The 15,836-nt window shown below is 46.5% G+C and overlaps 1 protein-coding gene across 3 annotated transcripts in view; it reads left to right on the top strand.

Annotated features, from left to right (window-relative positions):
- The window catches only part of SH3PXD2A (SH3 and PX domains 2A), a 248,717-nt gene that overhangs the window by 65,438 nt on the left and 167,443 nt on the right, over nt 1-15,836 (top strand). For all 3 annotated transcript variants that reach the window (XM_066190976.1, XM_066190978.1, XM_066190977.1), the window contains exon 3: nt 4,622-4,697. In XM_066190976.1, the coding sequence (XP_066047073.1) occupies nt 4,622-4,697 (76 nt within the window). The remainder of the gene's footprint in view (nt 1-4,621; nt 4,698-15,836) is intronic.

Raw genomic sequence — 15,836 nt, forward strand, 5'->3', positions numbered from 1 at the left:
TTTCAACTTCTCTTTCTCTGGGACACAATTAAATTATACCCTGGAAAGGGGGAGAGGCCTCCTCTCTCTCTGTAGAAGGTCAGAGTCCTTTATAATTTTGCTGCAGTGGATGTCATTTTGCTTGCCAAAGTAAGGGGCTTGCATGAAAGTCATCCTCAGGATCTTTGTGTTATAAATAAATCTCCCTGTGACTGCAGTGCTGACCTCCTGCAGAGCTTTAATTTTTATCTATGCACATGGCAAACTTCTATCCACTTGAAAAGGAACCAGAAAGATTTCCGCCCTAAGAGGTTATGTGGGTGTCCTCATTTGCTCATTTTAAGAGAACTTCATTCTTCCAACCAGAGGAATTAAAAGTCTGCAGGGAAGGAAGGGGAGGAACCAACAGCCCAGGGGGAACCCACCTGTAGTCTGTGGTATAAGGCATAGGTGGAGGTCAGGTAACTGTCTCAGTGGGTTAATTTTAATTTGTGTGGATTTGGACACAAACTTCCAAAACCTCAAAACCAAACCAAGAACAAAGTTTCTGCTGGCAAATGCCGCAGAGTCAAGCCATTGAACAATTTATATGTTTATGTCCCCTGCACTGGTTGGTTTTTAGCAGAATAAAAGCCTCTCCTTCAAAAGAGAAGTTGCCTCTTAGTCTTGGGTGCTGTAGGTCCTTATGTCCACAGCAGAAAGAAATGTTGCTTCATGAAAATGTAACCAAGATAGGTACAATGTAAAAAGTAAATTACCAGGAAGCCACTTGGCTTGGCATCCTCAGAGATGCTACTTGTAGCATCTCAAAGGGTGCTTGCTTTTCTTTATTAAGTTTTTAACCAGGTACTACCATTGCGAGGCAGACAGGGTTGGAATCTTACCTTCACAGCAGAGCTGATGCAAAATGACCGGAGATGCTGTTATATGGCAAACCCAAATGATTCTTGTGTGCAGGAGTGGCTTTCTCCATGACATGTTTGCATTTTAAGTAAAGGTGGCCTTGAAGCAGAAGACATGAGAAGGAAGATGCCTGGGGAGGTGGTTGAGTTGATGCTCTGAAATCTTCCTATTTCATTCTTGTAAGTCAAGTGATTTCATGGTTATGTACAAATAGAAAGGAGTGGAGTGGGCCAGTGCTCTTGAGTCTGCTCTCATTGTAATGAGCAGCAACTCACATGAGTTTATGATTTCCCTTGATTTTTTATGAGATTAACTGATGGTCATTTGCTGACCGCTGCAAGAAGGCCGTAATCTGGACCACAAGGTTTTATAGCGGGTCTTCTAAAGGAGTTTTGGCAGAGGCAAGAAGGAAGGTGTGTGGAACAGAAGGCAGGAGTGTGCAGGACTTCTATAGGAAAGATATCAGTAAACTCAGAACACTTTGGAGGGACAAAGACTGAAGAGGCAGTTTTGGTGGTGAGTTATTTGTGGACATGCATCTGTTGTGCCAGAAGTGAGAGTGGGATGTGTTTGTTCAGCCTGACTCCAGACTGCCTGAATGGATGGAAATGTCACTTCCTGGTTTCCATATACCCTCCCTGTTTCCAAACGGATCCTCCACCCTGTGATACAGGGACATGGTAACAGGTTTCTTTCTGCTCACTACACCAGTCATGCAATTGGAGGCTCCTCCTCATTGTAAGCAGATGGACTGAGCTCCTGCAGTTTTGCCAAAATGCACTGCCCAGCTGTGTTTTCCTGTCTGCCCAAAGCCAACTACATCCCTAATTCAATTCTTTGGGACTCTGCATCCAGTCTTCCCTTCTTTGCCTTCATGCCATGCAATCATGGGATGATTTTTTTCCCAGGTGACAGAATTGCTTTCTGATTTAGCAAACTTAGTCCCTAAGTTAACTGTCACATATCAAAGATGTGAGCAAGAACATGTGGAGACTGCCCATGTCTGAGCAGAGTAACTGGGGGCATTAGATGAAGGGTTTTTTCATCAATCATATGTGTATTTGCAGTTATAACAAGAATAACTTCCTTTAATGGGAAAACATTTGTCACAGACAAAAGAGTTTTCAACTTTCAGATGCTCTGCAGACATCTAATTAAGAGAACTGAAAATCTGTTTATCAGTCTTTGTCTGTTAATCATGTGAGGAAAGGGCTGTGCCTACCAGAAGGAGTTTTGGTAGTTCAGCCCTTAACTTTCTTCATTCCCAGCTACTCCCTTTGCCTCCTCTTACCAGAGCTGGGCTGAGTGAGTATGTTAGGCATTGGCATTGGCTCGGGACACCCCATCATCTTTGGAAGATTTGGGATGTTTCATTCAGGTCCACTGATGGTTTTTTTCTCCTATGTACATCTCTTCCTCATCTTCCACTTTGCATCCTTTACTGTGGGTGGGAGGATACAGAATCCTGCTTTTCTAGGACTTTAGCTCTAATTGTACTGGCTTTGAATGGCAGAACTGGGTGCAGGAAAGTGCTGAGGAAGGCTCCCTGCTTCTGCTGCACTTTATTTGACTTTAACATCCTGAAGGATCCATGGCTTCCAGAGTGCCCCTGCCTCCCCCAGCTCCTTGCCATCCAGCCCTTCCCAGTGGAGGCAAGAGCTGGGGTGGAAAGTGTAGTTTAGGAAAACTTAGGAAAACTTAGCCAAACTCTTCCAGCTTCAGTTTATTGTATCTATTTTGCTGATATCCACCCTTTAGATAAATAGCACTAAGTTATACACATTGTGGCTCTCTTGATGTGGTTAAAAAGGCTTGTATTAGCCAAGCTAATCTAACTCCAAGAATAACCCTGGGAATTTGACTGTATCAGTTCCAGCTTCAATCAGTCACCACATGGTAAAGTGAGAATTGCTTTCCTGGCTAAAACTGTAGCAACAGCGAAACTTCAAGTGAGTAGGTGGGGATTCTCTCCCCCTCTTTTTTTTTCCCCTCTTCTTTGAAGGGAACTCCTGCCCATGCCTGACCTCAGACATCCAGAGCCCTACCTACAAGAAAATAAAATTTCCCATTTTTAATAAAAAACGTGTCTCTGTAGGCAGAAAAGTGAGTTAGCTAACAATCCACAAAGTTATGGTCTATTTATTTACCAGGCTGACTCCCTGATGGGGAAACATGTGGGATCTTTTAAGTTCTTCTCCTGCACAGATGTTCCTTCTACTCTTGAGTTTCCTCTTGATCTTTGGTTTGCTGTGCCATATGGTGAAAACGCTGGAGATGTTGTGTGCGGTAGAAGACGAGAGGGATTCTGCGTGCTTAAAACAAAACCAGTAAAAAGTAATAAAAATAATTCTGACTGGTTTTTCCCCAAGTTAGCAAAAAAATATTTTTAAAAGAAAATATGTCAAGCTAGCAAAACCGCTGTTAACTTGCACAGCCTCCCTGTTGGACACGTAGCACTGATGAGATTAAATACTGATTGATGAGTATCCCCTCCCTTCCCCAGCTCTTGCTGCCACTTTGCGTATTTCTGTTGAGCTGTAGATCCAGCTGAGGTGAGGAGATGGGGGTTCTGCAGGGGCGAGTAACACAACTGCTTGCTTTTCCTTCCTTGCCTTCCTCAGAGATCACAGGAGCTGTGGACTGTGAGTTTAAAGATGTCTCTCTTGGTCTGTTGGAATGGAGCCCTGGGGGTGGCAGGAGCTTTGGAGTTCCCCCTGCCTGAGGGAGCCAGGGCTTCTGAGTAGGGAGGGGACATTGAGCATCATGGAGACATCATGCATAGGACACATGGGGAGAAGTGAAACAGAATGTGAAGATTTGGGTCTCTGTCTTGGTAGCACCATGTGCTGAATGAGAGTGAAAGGTTGCAGAGGATGAATGGGAGAGATGAGAGGCTCTGGCAGTTGTCAGGGCTGGAGCTGGTCTTTTTTGGGGCAAGTCCATGAAGGTGTCACTAGAGCAGGTGCATCTTTCTGTCTGAGGCCTTTCAGCTGGTCTTCAGCCTCAGTGGCACTTATCCATCAGGTCTTATCCTACAAGGATATATCGTAGGACTCCTTTAGGAATGTCAGATCAGCATGCAGCTTTCCTGGGCTAGGAAACCATGTACTAAAGGGTACTGGGCTGAGAGCACACCCACCATGAGCTCTGCTTTCAGGCCATTCGTGGGGCTGGTGTTCTCTGGGATGCTTTGCTCTCTGAGGCCTCCTTGACTGCTGTCCTCCATGTAGGGACTGCAGTGGAAGGTATTCCCCAAAGCCCCATCTCTGTCTCCCTGGGAGAACAGGAGCTCTTTTTTGGGTCTGCCATAAAAGCAGGGCAGGTGTTTTATTAGGTATGCTTTAATCTGGATGCTTGAGCAGCATTTTTAACCAGGAGGGTGGTCTGTCAGATGGACAGGTAAAACCTGTTGCTCCACCAGCACAGGCAGACTGTGTATTAGAGACAAGGCATGTGTTTTGTAGCAAAAACTGAGAGCCTAATTTTAGAATGACAGCAAGGCTAGGCTCAGCTGTCTGCCTGGGCCCTGTCCCAGCCCCTTTGTGCTGCCAGAAATTTGCCCTCCCTTTCTTGGAGTTAACTGTATCATACCTTTTTAAGTACAGGCTCCCCTCCAGCAAGACAAAGCAATCCCTGCAGTTGCTTTTGTCTTAAACCCCACACAAACCAAGAGATCCCCTGATCCCTATGCAGGTGGTCCATGTTTCCCCCTAAGGTGTTTGTTGTGCTTTCTTTGCAGATGCAGCTTCTGGACAAGTTCCCTATTGAAGGAGGCCAGAAAGATCCCAAGCAAAGAATCATTCCTTTTCTACCAGGTAATGCTGTGGGAAAAGCCCGAAATAAGGTGGCTGAGAGCAGCTGGAGACTGCAGTCCCCCAGCTACTGTCTCTAGTACTTTTTGTGACCATTCTTAAAAATGCCTTTTCCCTGGGACCTCATACACCCAGCCTTGTGATACCAGACCTCCACCTCCTCCTGAAATAGCTGGCATGGTGTTTAGGGCTCTCAGGGGATCTTGAATCAGCTGTTCAGATTCAGGTTGGTTTGTGCCCTGTTACACAAAGGGATTTGATGACTTCTGGGGGGCTGTGTCTTTGGGGCGCAACCAGGCAGCCACCATTTGGGAGACCACTGGGGACCAGAGTCAGTCTTTGTCATTTCTGCGTGCTGTGGCTCTGCAGACACTGTTACTGTACAATAAGGAATGAATAACTGGAGCTGCCCTGCGATAGAAAGGAAACTGAAGGAAGGTTAAATGCAAACAGGGATTTCTGCAATGCTGGCCAAAAAGATATTTACTTATCTTTTTAACCTGAGACACTGTCCCTCTGACACCTTTTGTAGGGGGCATGAACATGATGGGTATCCTGTCCTCGGAGTAACAGCACACTCTTCTACATAGCTTCTTCCAGTAGTGGCTGCAGGGATGGCATGGGGGAGATGAGCCAGACCACAATGTGCTCGTGGAATTGCAGGCTCTGGCCAGCTCCCTCTTGTCTGACTGCATGATTCTGGCTGTTGGCTTAAAGTTTGGCTTGCTGCACTGCCTGCCAGGATAAATGGAGTATTTTCAGCCCGTTAAAAGGTCTGTTCTGTCTGTTGCTATAAAAAGGAGATCCCAGCTCTTCTTTTAAGCTCTTCTCTGTGAAGAGAAGCTGGGATGGGAGGGCTTAGTCCTCTCCAGGAGCATGCTATGGTCCCTAATGCTATTTGTAGACAAAGCACACCTCCAGATGTGTGGTGAGCACAGTTCCAAGGTTATTGGGGAGTAGGGACTTAAAAAACAGCAGCCCAAATACACAACACAAGCATCAGAGCCACAGCAGGGCAGCACAGCTGCCTGGCAGTGTCTTGGCAGCCTCCATAGACCTTGTGGAAGGTCTATGGCTAGGGGGTCCCAGAGGTCTATGGCTCGAGTCCCAAGCTCGGGGTTTTCTCTCTGCAGTGTTCTGTGCTGCATCCAGACTCTGTAGCCAGAGGAAGGTGGTGTTGCCATCCATTTCCTATCTGGGATGAGGAGAGAAGTCTAAGAGTGGGCTCTCTTTTTAGCTGTACCACCAACAAACTTATAGACAAATCACTTTATGGAACCTCTTTGTGATAAGAATGGATACTGCTGGTCTGCTTTTCTTACTGGAAAATATTTTGAGGTCCTGCTACAGGAGTGCAGATGGCTTCACATGAGGTGCTGTAGGAAAATCCTGCCTGCAGGTAGCATTTTTTCCTCCTGTACTGACTGTCACTGGCCTATCTGTTTTATTTTCACCTAGAAAAATGTTGGCTGACTGCAGGTGGCTGCTCCTCAGCTTTTGTACAGATGCTAGTGATGGATGTTCTGATATATGGGTGTGTGATATTTGCAGAGGGTGAGATAAACCCCATATGCCCATTACAACACTTCCTACCCTTCCCACCCTCCAGACATGAGGGAGATGGTAGTGCCACATGTCCTTGAGGGGAAGAGTTATATCTGGAAAACATTTGGGTTGACTTAGTGTCCCAAAGAGAGAAGCTGCCAGAACAGAATAGACCTCAGCTGTATTTAATTTAAAATTTCTGTGATATATGTTCTACTTTTGATATCAAATCTCTGCCTCTTTCTTGTTGAACTGCTGAACAGCCCTTGTTGCTTTACCCAGGAACAAGGTGACTCAGCTAAATGTCAAACAATGTCAAACTCTGTTAAATAAACTAGCTGCCAAAATTAGAATATGCATGGCAATTCTGTAGCTGGAGCCGTGGATTACGGAAACGAATACCTAGCTATAAACTCCCTTAATTAAAAAATGGCAAGGCAGATGTTTGTACTTAAATCCCACTTTATGAAGATGTTGTGGTCCTGCTTGCTTATTGTGGGCCTGATTCAGCCAAGCTGGAGTGGTTCTGCATGCTGGGCTCTGAATGCCCAGGGTTTGCTGTGCCACTTGCAGGGTAGGACAAATCTCCCCCATCCACTCTGGCTTAGGAAGTTGGCATATTTCCATCCTGTTCCAAACTCCTGTTTATCAGTGGTCTCCTGAAATAATTAGTGCTTTACTGTGCTGGAAACCTTTTACCTGTAAAACCAAGGAAAATGTAATGGGGTTCAGAGCCTTGCCCCCCAAGGAGAATCGGTTCAGCAGTAGGAAAGTGCAGTTCTTCTTTCCTTCAGACATCTTTGTCTTATTTTCATCAATTTCTTTCTTCAAATATATTAACCATCACTTCTCCCTTACACAAACAAGGAGTCAATGGCCTTCAGTGCCACAAAGACGTGCAAGGAAATTATAAGCAGTGCCAGGTAGTCCTGTAGAAAACGTCTTGTGGACAGTTTTGTAGGTTGTTGTTTTTTTTTTCTTTTTGAGAGTGACTTCTTTGCCTTCAATTTTTTTGAGATTTTTTTTAACCATACTGAGAGGACAAAAGTGATATTTTCATCTCCTTCCCTCATTTTATCTTCTTTCCATGACTTTTTCCGTTCTTCTCTCTGATTTCCATTTTTAAAGTTGGAAAATCCTGCATCAGGAGGTGTTGCGCACAAGAAAACTGCATAAGAAGCTCTGTGGATTGGCTGGAGAGCATTTTTGTAGCTGGCGGTATGATTTTTTTTTTTTTTAAATTGAAGGGAGTCTGTGGAAGACTCAGTACAAAATTTGCTTCAAAAACCCCTCTCTAGAGCAAAGACAGTTTGTTGCTCTAAGAAGAAAGATATGGATGGAAAGTGCTGTTTGAATTTACCGGTGTGGCTGTTGGTCGAACCCATTTGCAATACACTGATTTCTCCATCACCTCACCTGCTGCATATCTGAAGAACGATCTTTGGAGTGTGGATGAGTAGTTTTGCTCCCTCCCTGTCAGGAGGACATCTGCATCAGCAGAGAAAAGGCGTTTTGGATTTGGGCTCCCTTTTCCAGGGATCTTGAGGTAATTAATGAAGGAATTTCAGCTGGAAGGAGAAGACTCGTCTACTGGAGACCACAGTGGCAAATGAAATGGCAGAGACAGGGCAATGCAACTCTGGGATTAACAGTTTTGCAGTGGTTGACCCAAGACTCCAGGGCTTGCATTGTTTTTCTTTTCTCTTGGCACTAAGTGGGAGAGCCATCTGGAGACAAAGCTGGAGGGATGTCAGCTCTTCTTGCTCCACTGTGTCTTCCAAAGTGCAGCCCTGGGGAAAATGCACTGCATGGCATGAAATCATTGTGTCTGCTGGGCTGCAGATCCCTGCCTTGGACAGAGGCTTGGCCTTGCCATGGCATGGAGGGCTGGCCATTGATGATGGCAGCCCCTTGCATTTCCCGCACCAATTCCAGCTTGATCTCTGTTGGACTTCAAGCCGTTTTTGACCCCACTGAAGAAACAGAAGATTTTTGCAAAGGATGTGCCAGAAGGGGAAAGTCTTCACTGGGTGTCTGCTCTGCAGCTTCCAAGCTGCCTGGAGAGGGAGACATCCTGTTCGAGGAGACTACTTTGTGTGCTTGGTTTTCCTAACTCTTGGGAAGCTGAGTCCTGTCCCAGTGGAGCAGGATGATCAGTGCAGGCTGCCCTACCAGCTTGGTCAGGCAGCTGGAGGAGCTACACCGCAGCCGGGTTCCAGTCCTTGCCTTCAGTGCTTGGAGCTTCTCTCAGAGAGGCGCCTTCTCTCTTCCTTTTTTCCCCACTCAGGTGTTCCTCCTTTCTTGACTAGGGTGAGGAAAGAGGAAATGATCCTTTTTGGGGTGCGTGCTGTCAGTGTATCTTGGTGGCTGTGTCCCAGGGCACTGGGAGGGGTGCCAGCATGGGGGATGAGATGTCACCCGACTGCTGTCACCTTGCTGTGCCCCACTGACCTGCTTTGCCCCTGAGAAGAGAAACACTCCGGCACCATCTCAGAGGGGTCCCCGGGACTTTCTCCTTCGTGGGTAGCAGAAGCACACTGTGTGCCTGCTGAGGCGTTTTAAGGACAGGCAGCAAATCCAGGGCGGCAGAGATCCCTGCTGGTAGTGCGAGTTGGGCCCTGTTTTCTGCTCCAGAGCTGTGGCGAGCTGCTCCCGCCTGGAGCAGTGGGTGGGAGTGGGGTGAGCTGATCCCTGCCTGGAGGGCTTTGCCTGGCTGCCTAATCCCTGGGCAAGGCTCCCGGTTCCCCAGAGAAGCCCCCAGTCTCCGGCAGCCTGAGGTTTGCTGGAGGCTGTTCCTGCGGCACAGGGGAGTCGGAGGAGCGAGCCCAGCCGAGGGCAGAGCCATGTGTGAGTCAGGAGGGCTGCGGGAAGGGAGAGGTTCGCCCGGGGAGGGCGCGGGCGGCCGGGCCAGCACCGCCCAGATACCTGGGGCTGCCGGGGGCTGCCCGCGGGAGCCTCCCCGCTTTGCACAATGCGGGAGGATGGGGAATAACCTCTCGCCGATGCCGGCTGGGACCTTCCTCACCTCTGCTTCTGCCGCTGCCGGGCTGCGGTGGGGAAGGAGATCTGCCGATGAACTGCATCCCAGGTGCTTATGTCTGCTGCTTGGTTTCGGTTCGAGGTGTTGGGTCTGGTGTTTTCTCCCTCCCCTTTCCAGTGGTGTCTTTTGGGGAAGACGAAACTGAGGAAAAGGGCTTCAGTAGGTTGGCAACAGCAGAATTTTGTCCACGGTGATGAGAACAGGGTTTGTTTGGGTTTGGTTTTTTTCCTCTCACCTTTGTATATTCCAGCTTTTGCCTTTTGTTTTGTTCCGGGCTGGAGGAGGAGCAGTGTTTTGTTCAGAGATCATGTGCTGGAGCAGAGCTGATGGGTTCATCCTCACACAGCCAGCACCGCAGTGACCCTCAGATCCAGCCATTCATGTTCCACCTGTGTAAATTGGAACCAGCGCCAGCAAAATTAGGATTTGGCCGTGTGTCATTTTGTCGAAGGTGCTGCATTTCAGCAGGGTGCAGTGCATGGAAAGTGCTTTCAACATTTATTCTGCCCACCTTGGGAGGCAGGGGGATGATGACTGTAAGGCACACACTGGCCAAAGAGGAGCCTTAGAACTTTTAGAGATATTTTTATTGCAGGTTATTTTCTCCCTTGGAGAGCTGGTTGCTAGCAGAGCATTTAAAAGGAAATGCATTCGCTGTCCTAATTCTTAGCTGTATTTTATGTGCAAATTACGGATTTGTTTTTAATTTTTGATTATTCTGTCCTTCGTCAGTCTGAGCCAGGGCAGCAGATTATTAGTGAGTGATTTAAACTTTTTCTTTGGAGTAATTTTGAATTCCTCAGAATTTCATTTCTGACCTACTCAGAAATGAACAGTGTTGCAGCAGTTCAAAGCCAGGCAAAAAGCAGCATAAAGATAAAAAAACTCAAGAGAGATCAGATAAAATTCTCTTTATCAAGGCACATCTTACGTTTTACATTAAAATATGAATTAAGTTTTTTGAAACAGTGTTCCTTTAATATGCAGGGGTAGTCTTACAGGCATGATGGGCATACACACACACACACTGCAGAGTCTCAGATGTCTGGTTTGCTGAGCCTTACCTGTGTAACATCAATAACAAAGATGTTCTGCTGTGCTTTTCTGAATGCGAGGCAACATACTCCCGAAGAAAGAGGAGCTCTGGCCCCATCCCCTTACACCTCCTGCAGCATTGCAGTCCTCTGTTCCCATCTCTGAGGAGCTGCCTCAGAGGATGGAGAGGTGACCCATGGCACTGTGGCATGAGATGCTGTGGGATTGAAGAGTTATGGAAATCTTTTTGGGGGGCCATTCCATAATGCAGTGCAATTTCATTTTAATATGCCTATTTTATATTTTCCTGCCTGTGCTCTGAAAGGGGAGAGTGCTTCCAGGTTTAAAACCAGCTTATGTTTGAGCCTGGATATTGTGTTAGCAAGACAGCTAACAGGTCCTTGGCTTCTTTCCACTCCAGCTTATTTAGGACTTGGGTGATGCCGAGCTTCTGGTGAGCTGCCCTTCAGCAGCTCCTATTGTTTGAGTTCACGGTTTCTATTGTGTCTTTCTATTTTCTGCCTTGCTAGGAGAGCTATTGTGGAAAATTCATCTCCTGTCTCTCACAAGAGGAGAATGGATTTCCTGTCGGCTCTGGGCTTGAAGGGAAAGCAGGGGCTGCCGGGAGGAAGCGGCTGTTCCTCAGGCGGGCGGCAAGAGGATTGATGATTTTAAGGGGAACAGGCATATTCTTTTCTTTAGGCTCTGTGGAGATATTTTTAGGTTTTAAGTGTTTTCTTCTTGAAAGACAAGTCGTCAAGTATGAGGTCATAGGATGCCCTAAGGCTGCTGCCTATTGAGAAGGCTGTGGAAAAGGCATGGCCAGAGCCAGCTTTCAGAGCTGCCCACTGAGGAATGGGCTGTCAGGAGCCCCCCCTGGCTGGAGTACAGGGGGCTGCTGGCCTTGTATGCTGAGTCTGTTTCACAGGCTGGACCTTTTGAGGGTCTTTGGGCATTAATAGGGCATGAAACAAGGGTCTGGTTCCATTACAAAAGGAAGAAAAAGTGGGAAGAATTAATGCTGGTATATGCCCAAATACCTGGTCCCCTTCTCTCAGACTCTTCTGAGTCCTTTCTCAGCATACAGATCCAAAATCCACCAGCTGACAGCTTAAATAATGGGCTGGAATAGAAAAAAGCTACAGAATCTTTTTCTGGGGCTTGTAAACCCACTCTTCTCACACAGGTTAAGAGCTCATGTTTTGCTCAACCAGAAACTACCTCTGGGCAGAAATCAGCATATGCAAAACATGATGTGCCTCTCATTAGACCACTTGAATCTCCTGATGAGGATTTTGTAATGATCAAGCCATAGTTTCTAGGAAAAACAAAGAATGAAAAGGGATTTGGGTCTGGGTTTCCTCGAAGCCAGAGCTAATGGGGATTATTTATTTTTTTTGCAGCTCTGGATGCTAGACTGAAAGGCCAGGGAAGGTTTTCAGTGTAGTCTAGCTGCCTGGACTCCTTGGGGAAATATACAGACATTTTTGCTCAGAAATTAGTTGGATTTTGATTCTTGTTTTAAAAGGCAATAAATAAACACGATTATAGACTTGAAAAGCAGTTTGAGCTGCATTGGGCTCGTCGTTTCCTCAGGCAGCCGTTCCAGATGAGTGTGCCCTCTACTACTATAATTACTTTTTAAAAATAACTCTGCAAGTCTGTAATCTGAAGTGGGTGGTATGTAGCAAGTCTGAGAGCATTCTGCATTCAACCCACAGACTGGAGAGAGGGTGACTTTATATAAGGGTTTGCTTGTCTTCCTCTCTGCTCTGAAATCTGGCTTTTTCCCACAATCCATCAACAAATGGCCTATACAATGAAAGTACTTTTTAACACAGTAGTCAAGCTTGCCAGGGACTCAGATGGCTTTGCAGCCCCACAGGCTCTGGACATTACTTATCTACCTAATCTTGTCTTTGTTGTGTTCAAATTTAAGTAGCCTGGGCAATACAAGAGAGAAGGGCCCAGCTGAGATTCACAGCTAAGTAATAGTCTAGACCTATGTTTGAATCTGTTTTCAGCCCACTTTGCCTTTTGGCTTGGCCAGCTGATTTATTTATACACTCACATGCTTAAAATAGGTTGTGATTATTTTTTTTCCTGTAGATTGGAAACAATGAACCTGGGAATTTGCTGCTTGATTTCTCCTACTTTATTTTCTCTATCTGTTGAGCTTTTTAGATGGTGATGTTCTCTACTGTAGTGTGTTTACAGACCTCCCTGCTCCACAATGTAACTTTTTCCAGGCTCTCATGAACATTGTCGTTACTCATAAGGGGATCTTTATACTCAGGAGCAGAGTGAGGGGATACTACAGGCAGGGATTTGCCAAAGTTAATCTATTTTCATGATAATGAAATAACCCATGGCAGTGTCTAGTCCCCTGTGGGGTTTCTTTTTTAGAGTTTAGTCCCATTTAAAGGGGAAGCTGAGGTAGAGAGAAGGAAATAACATGGGAATTAGAAAGAGGAAACCAGGGGTAGGTAGATGAGGAAAGGAAAGTAAGTCCTAGAAGTGGGAAATTCAATCCTCTTGAGCTTCTTCCATTCAGAGAGGTGCTAATACAGGCCCCAGGCTTGTATGCAGGACTGAGGTAATTAATGGTTGCCCTCAAATTTCCGTGGGTCTGAAGTTAAGCACTTCCACCATGTCGTTTTCTATCAGGGTTTTGCTACCTCTAAATAAAGAGTGGAAAATTACATTCCTTTTGCTTTTACATCCTAAGCATCAGCAAGTTCAGGCTTGCAGAGTGCTTCTTGTATGCAGGGCTCTCAACAGCACTGGGCTGACTTGGAATAAGCAAAACATTTGCAATCTGGTTTGCTCATGATGGGATTTTATTGGTGCTCAGGCTGATGGACACACTTCACTTTTCACTGAGTGCACTGTTAAATGTGATTCCCACCAAATTCTTCCAACTCTTCTCACCAAAGGCTGGGTAGTTTGCTATCATCTCAGGCAAGGAGTAAAACCATCAGACTGGAGTACAGGAGAAAGGCATTTAGGCCTATTCCCAGTGGGCAGTGTCGTCATGGCTGGTCTATTTAAATCGTTAGATGCGGAGAGCAGAAGGAGGAATGTTCCTGTACTAATCCCGCCTCCTACAAAACACAGCAAATGCAGATTTGTGTGTTTAGCAGATTTCCTCTTGGGAAAAGAAGTCTCCTATAGATAATAATCCTTTTAGCAACATCTCCAGTGAGCAAGGCTTTGTCCGAAGAACAAAGAAGAAGTTGCAAGCTTGAAATATGCCTGAATTTCCTGAGTGCGCTTGCCGCTGTGTGCAGGCAGGAAACTCTGTTAGTCTGGTTTGGATGTTTGCTCTGAAGCAGCATAAACAGTGTGTTGGGTCTCCTGGGATCCTGATCTGACCCGTAGACCAGGGAATAGGGGTTCCTCTAAGCTGCAGCTGTGAGAAGGACTGCGACAGTCACAGGCAGCTCTGTGGCCACATCCCTGGCTGTCCCATTTCCCCTCTGGCCATATCTTCCCAAGATTCTGGGTGGATGCAGGGGCCAGCAGCAGAGGTGAGTGGTGCAGCTACATGTGAGTGTTAAGCTGCCAGCCAGCAGGGAACTCATTTCCTGCACAATTATGGAAACAGCTGATCTGTGACTTTTTAAGAAGGGGAGAAAATACAGGGCAGGGGAAGGAAGGCCCTGGCTATGTAAATATTTACTCTTGCACAATGCCCCAGCTACCGTCTTCTTCCAGAGTTTGGGAGAAGAAGGGGTTGCTTGCTGCTGGCTCTGGCACATGGGGAGCTGCGGGAGCCACCAGTGGGCTGCCGGCAGCTGGAAGGGAGGACACTGTCTGCCAAGCAAAAGCTGCTCTGCTGGAGTGTGATCCTGCACTGCTTGACCCACCTGCTCCCTGCTGCCTCCCACAGCCAGGGATGTGCTGCTGGACCACCAAGAGCTTGCTTGAGTCACCTGCCTGGGCCTCCTTTCCCATTTCTTGGTCTAACAAAGTCTAACAAAGCCAAGGTAGTGACATACCCCTGCTAGTGAGGTAACCAGTACCCCTGCTCATTCCCAGAGAGCACAGCGGCCATGGAAAGGGTGTTTGGGAGATGAAGGCACAAAGCATTCCAGGGTAATGCTGCTGCAGGCAGTTGAGATGTCCAGGATCTGGGGACTGCGGCATCTTGTGTGTTGCCATCCCCACGTCACATGCCTGCCACCAGCCAGGTCTGGAGCAGACATGAACTATGTTGTGAGCAGAGGAGGCACTCAGAGGCACATCACTAGATCTGATTGAAAACACCCTTGGACACAAGTCAGAAGGAAGACCCTCAGAGACAGAAAAAGGCTTTTCTTGTGGTCATGGCATTGTTCAACCTGATCTAATACTTGTTTTCAATTTCTTTCCCTCACCCTAAACATTTTTTTTTCTCCATTTCTGTCAGAGAGGGTGAATTGACTCTCTTGGGTCTTTAAATATTGCTGAGCTGTCCTTGCATTAGCCCCCCTTGGCTGTGGTGGTGGCTGCAGTGGTATCTGACCACTGGGGCATTTCTGAAGTCCCTCCTGTCTGTACCCAGCAGGTCAAGGGAAGGCTGCAGTATGCTTTGCCTTGTCCAGTTTGTATTTGTAGCCAGGATTGCATAGTCTAAGCTGTGTTTCTGCAGTGCAGCAGCCTGAGGTGACTGTCAGCATGGGGTGATGTGTGTGAGGAGATTCAGTGAGTGACACCAATCCGCTGGTGGGTCTTGCTGTAGTCTGCTCTCTCAGAGCTGTCTGTGAAACCAGAAGAGTTGGAATAGGTGGGATTCAAAGATTTGTTTCATGGAAGTAGTTGACGTGGTAGGAGAGGTAACTCCAGCCTGTTGCCCTCCACCCCTTTCATCAAGGAAATACTTGCTAAGCTCACTCCCCAGAACATGCACCATCACTCAGTGAATAAGCACAAGGGATTTGTTGTGGGTTAATTCTGCTGTTGGAAATCAAACCCTGTTCGTGGTCAGATGACATCTTTTTTCTTGGAAAGGGACCAAGGTTAAGAAGACAAGGAAGGCAGGTTAGTTAAAATATGTCAAAGTCTCTTGGGTGTAAGTAAAGACTATAAATAAAAGCCTTTTAACTTGGAAAAGAACTTTAGAGTGATATGATCAGGCTCAATTTAGTCCAAATATTGCTTTATGCCATTAAGCTGTTATCAGGTTTTGGTTCAACTGCAATAGTTTTACGGCTTCACTTCAGTGGGAACAGTTGCAGCCTTTATGCAAGTAAAGCATTTCCCCTGAAACGTTTGCAGGGAAGACTGCTGTATTGTGCAGGAACCTGGGAGTGAAACTGCCTGGAAACGAATAGCTGGGAAGTCGCCTCCTCTTAATCTTTTTTTTTTTTTTTTCCTTCTCATTCCAGTGTAACTACACAATCTAAGGATTTATATGGTGAACAATGAGGGGATTTAAATGAGGTTTAGTTTTACATTCCTGTTAATGAATCCTCAAACTTAGTAATAGAAACTGAACATTTTTACCTATTTCCTCTTAAGCTGCAAGCATGTCTGATTCA

The sequence above is a fragment of the Chamaea fasciata genome, unplaced genomic scaffold (assembly GCF_029207755.1).
Source record: "Chamaea fasciata isolate MVZ Bird 193981 ecotype frontalis unplaced genomic scaffold, bChaFas1.0.hap1 SCAF_9, whole genome shotgun sequence".
Taxonomy (NCBI): Eukaryota; Metazoa; Chordata; class Aves; order Passeriformes; family Sylviidae; genus Chamaea; species Chamaea fasciata.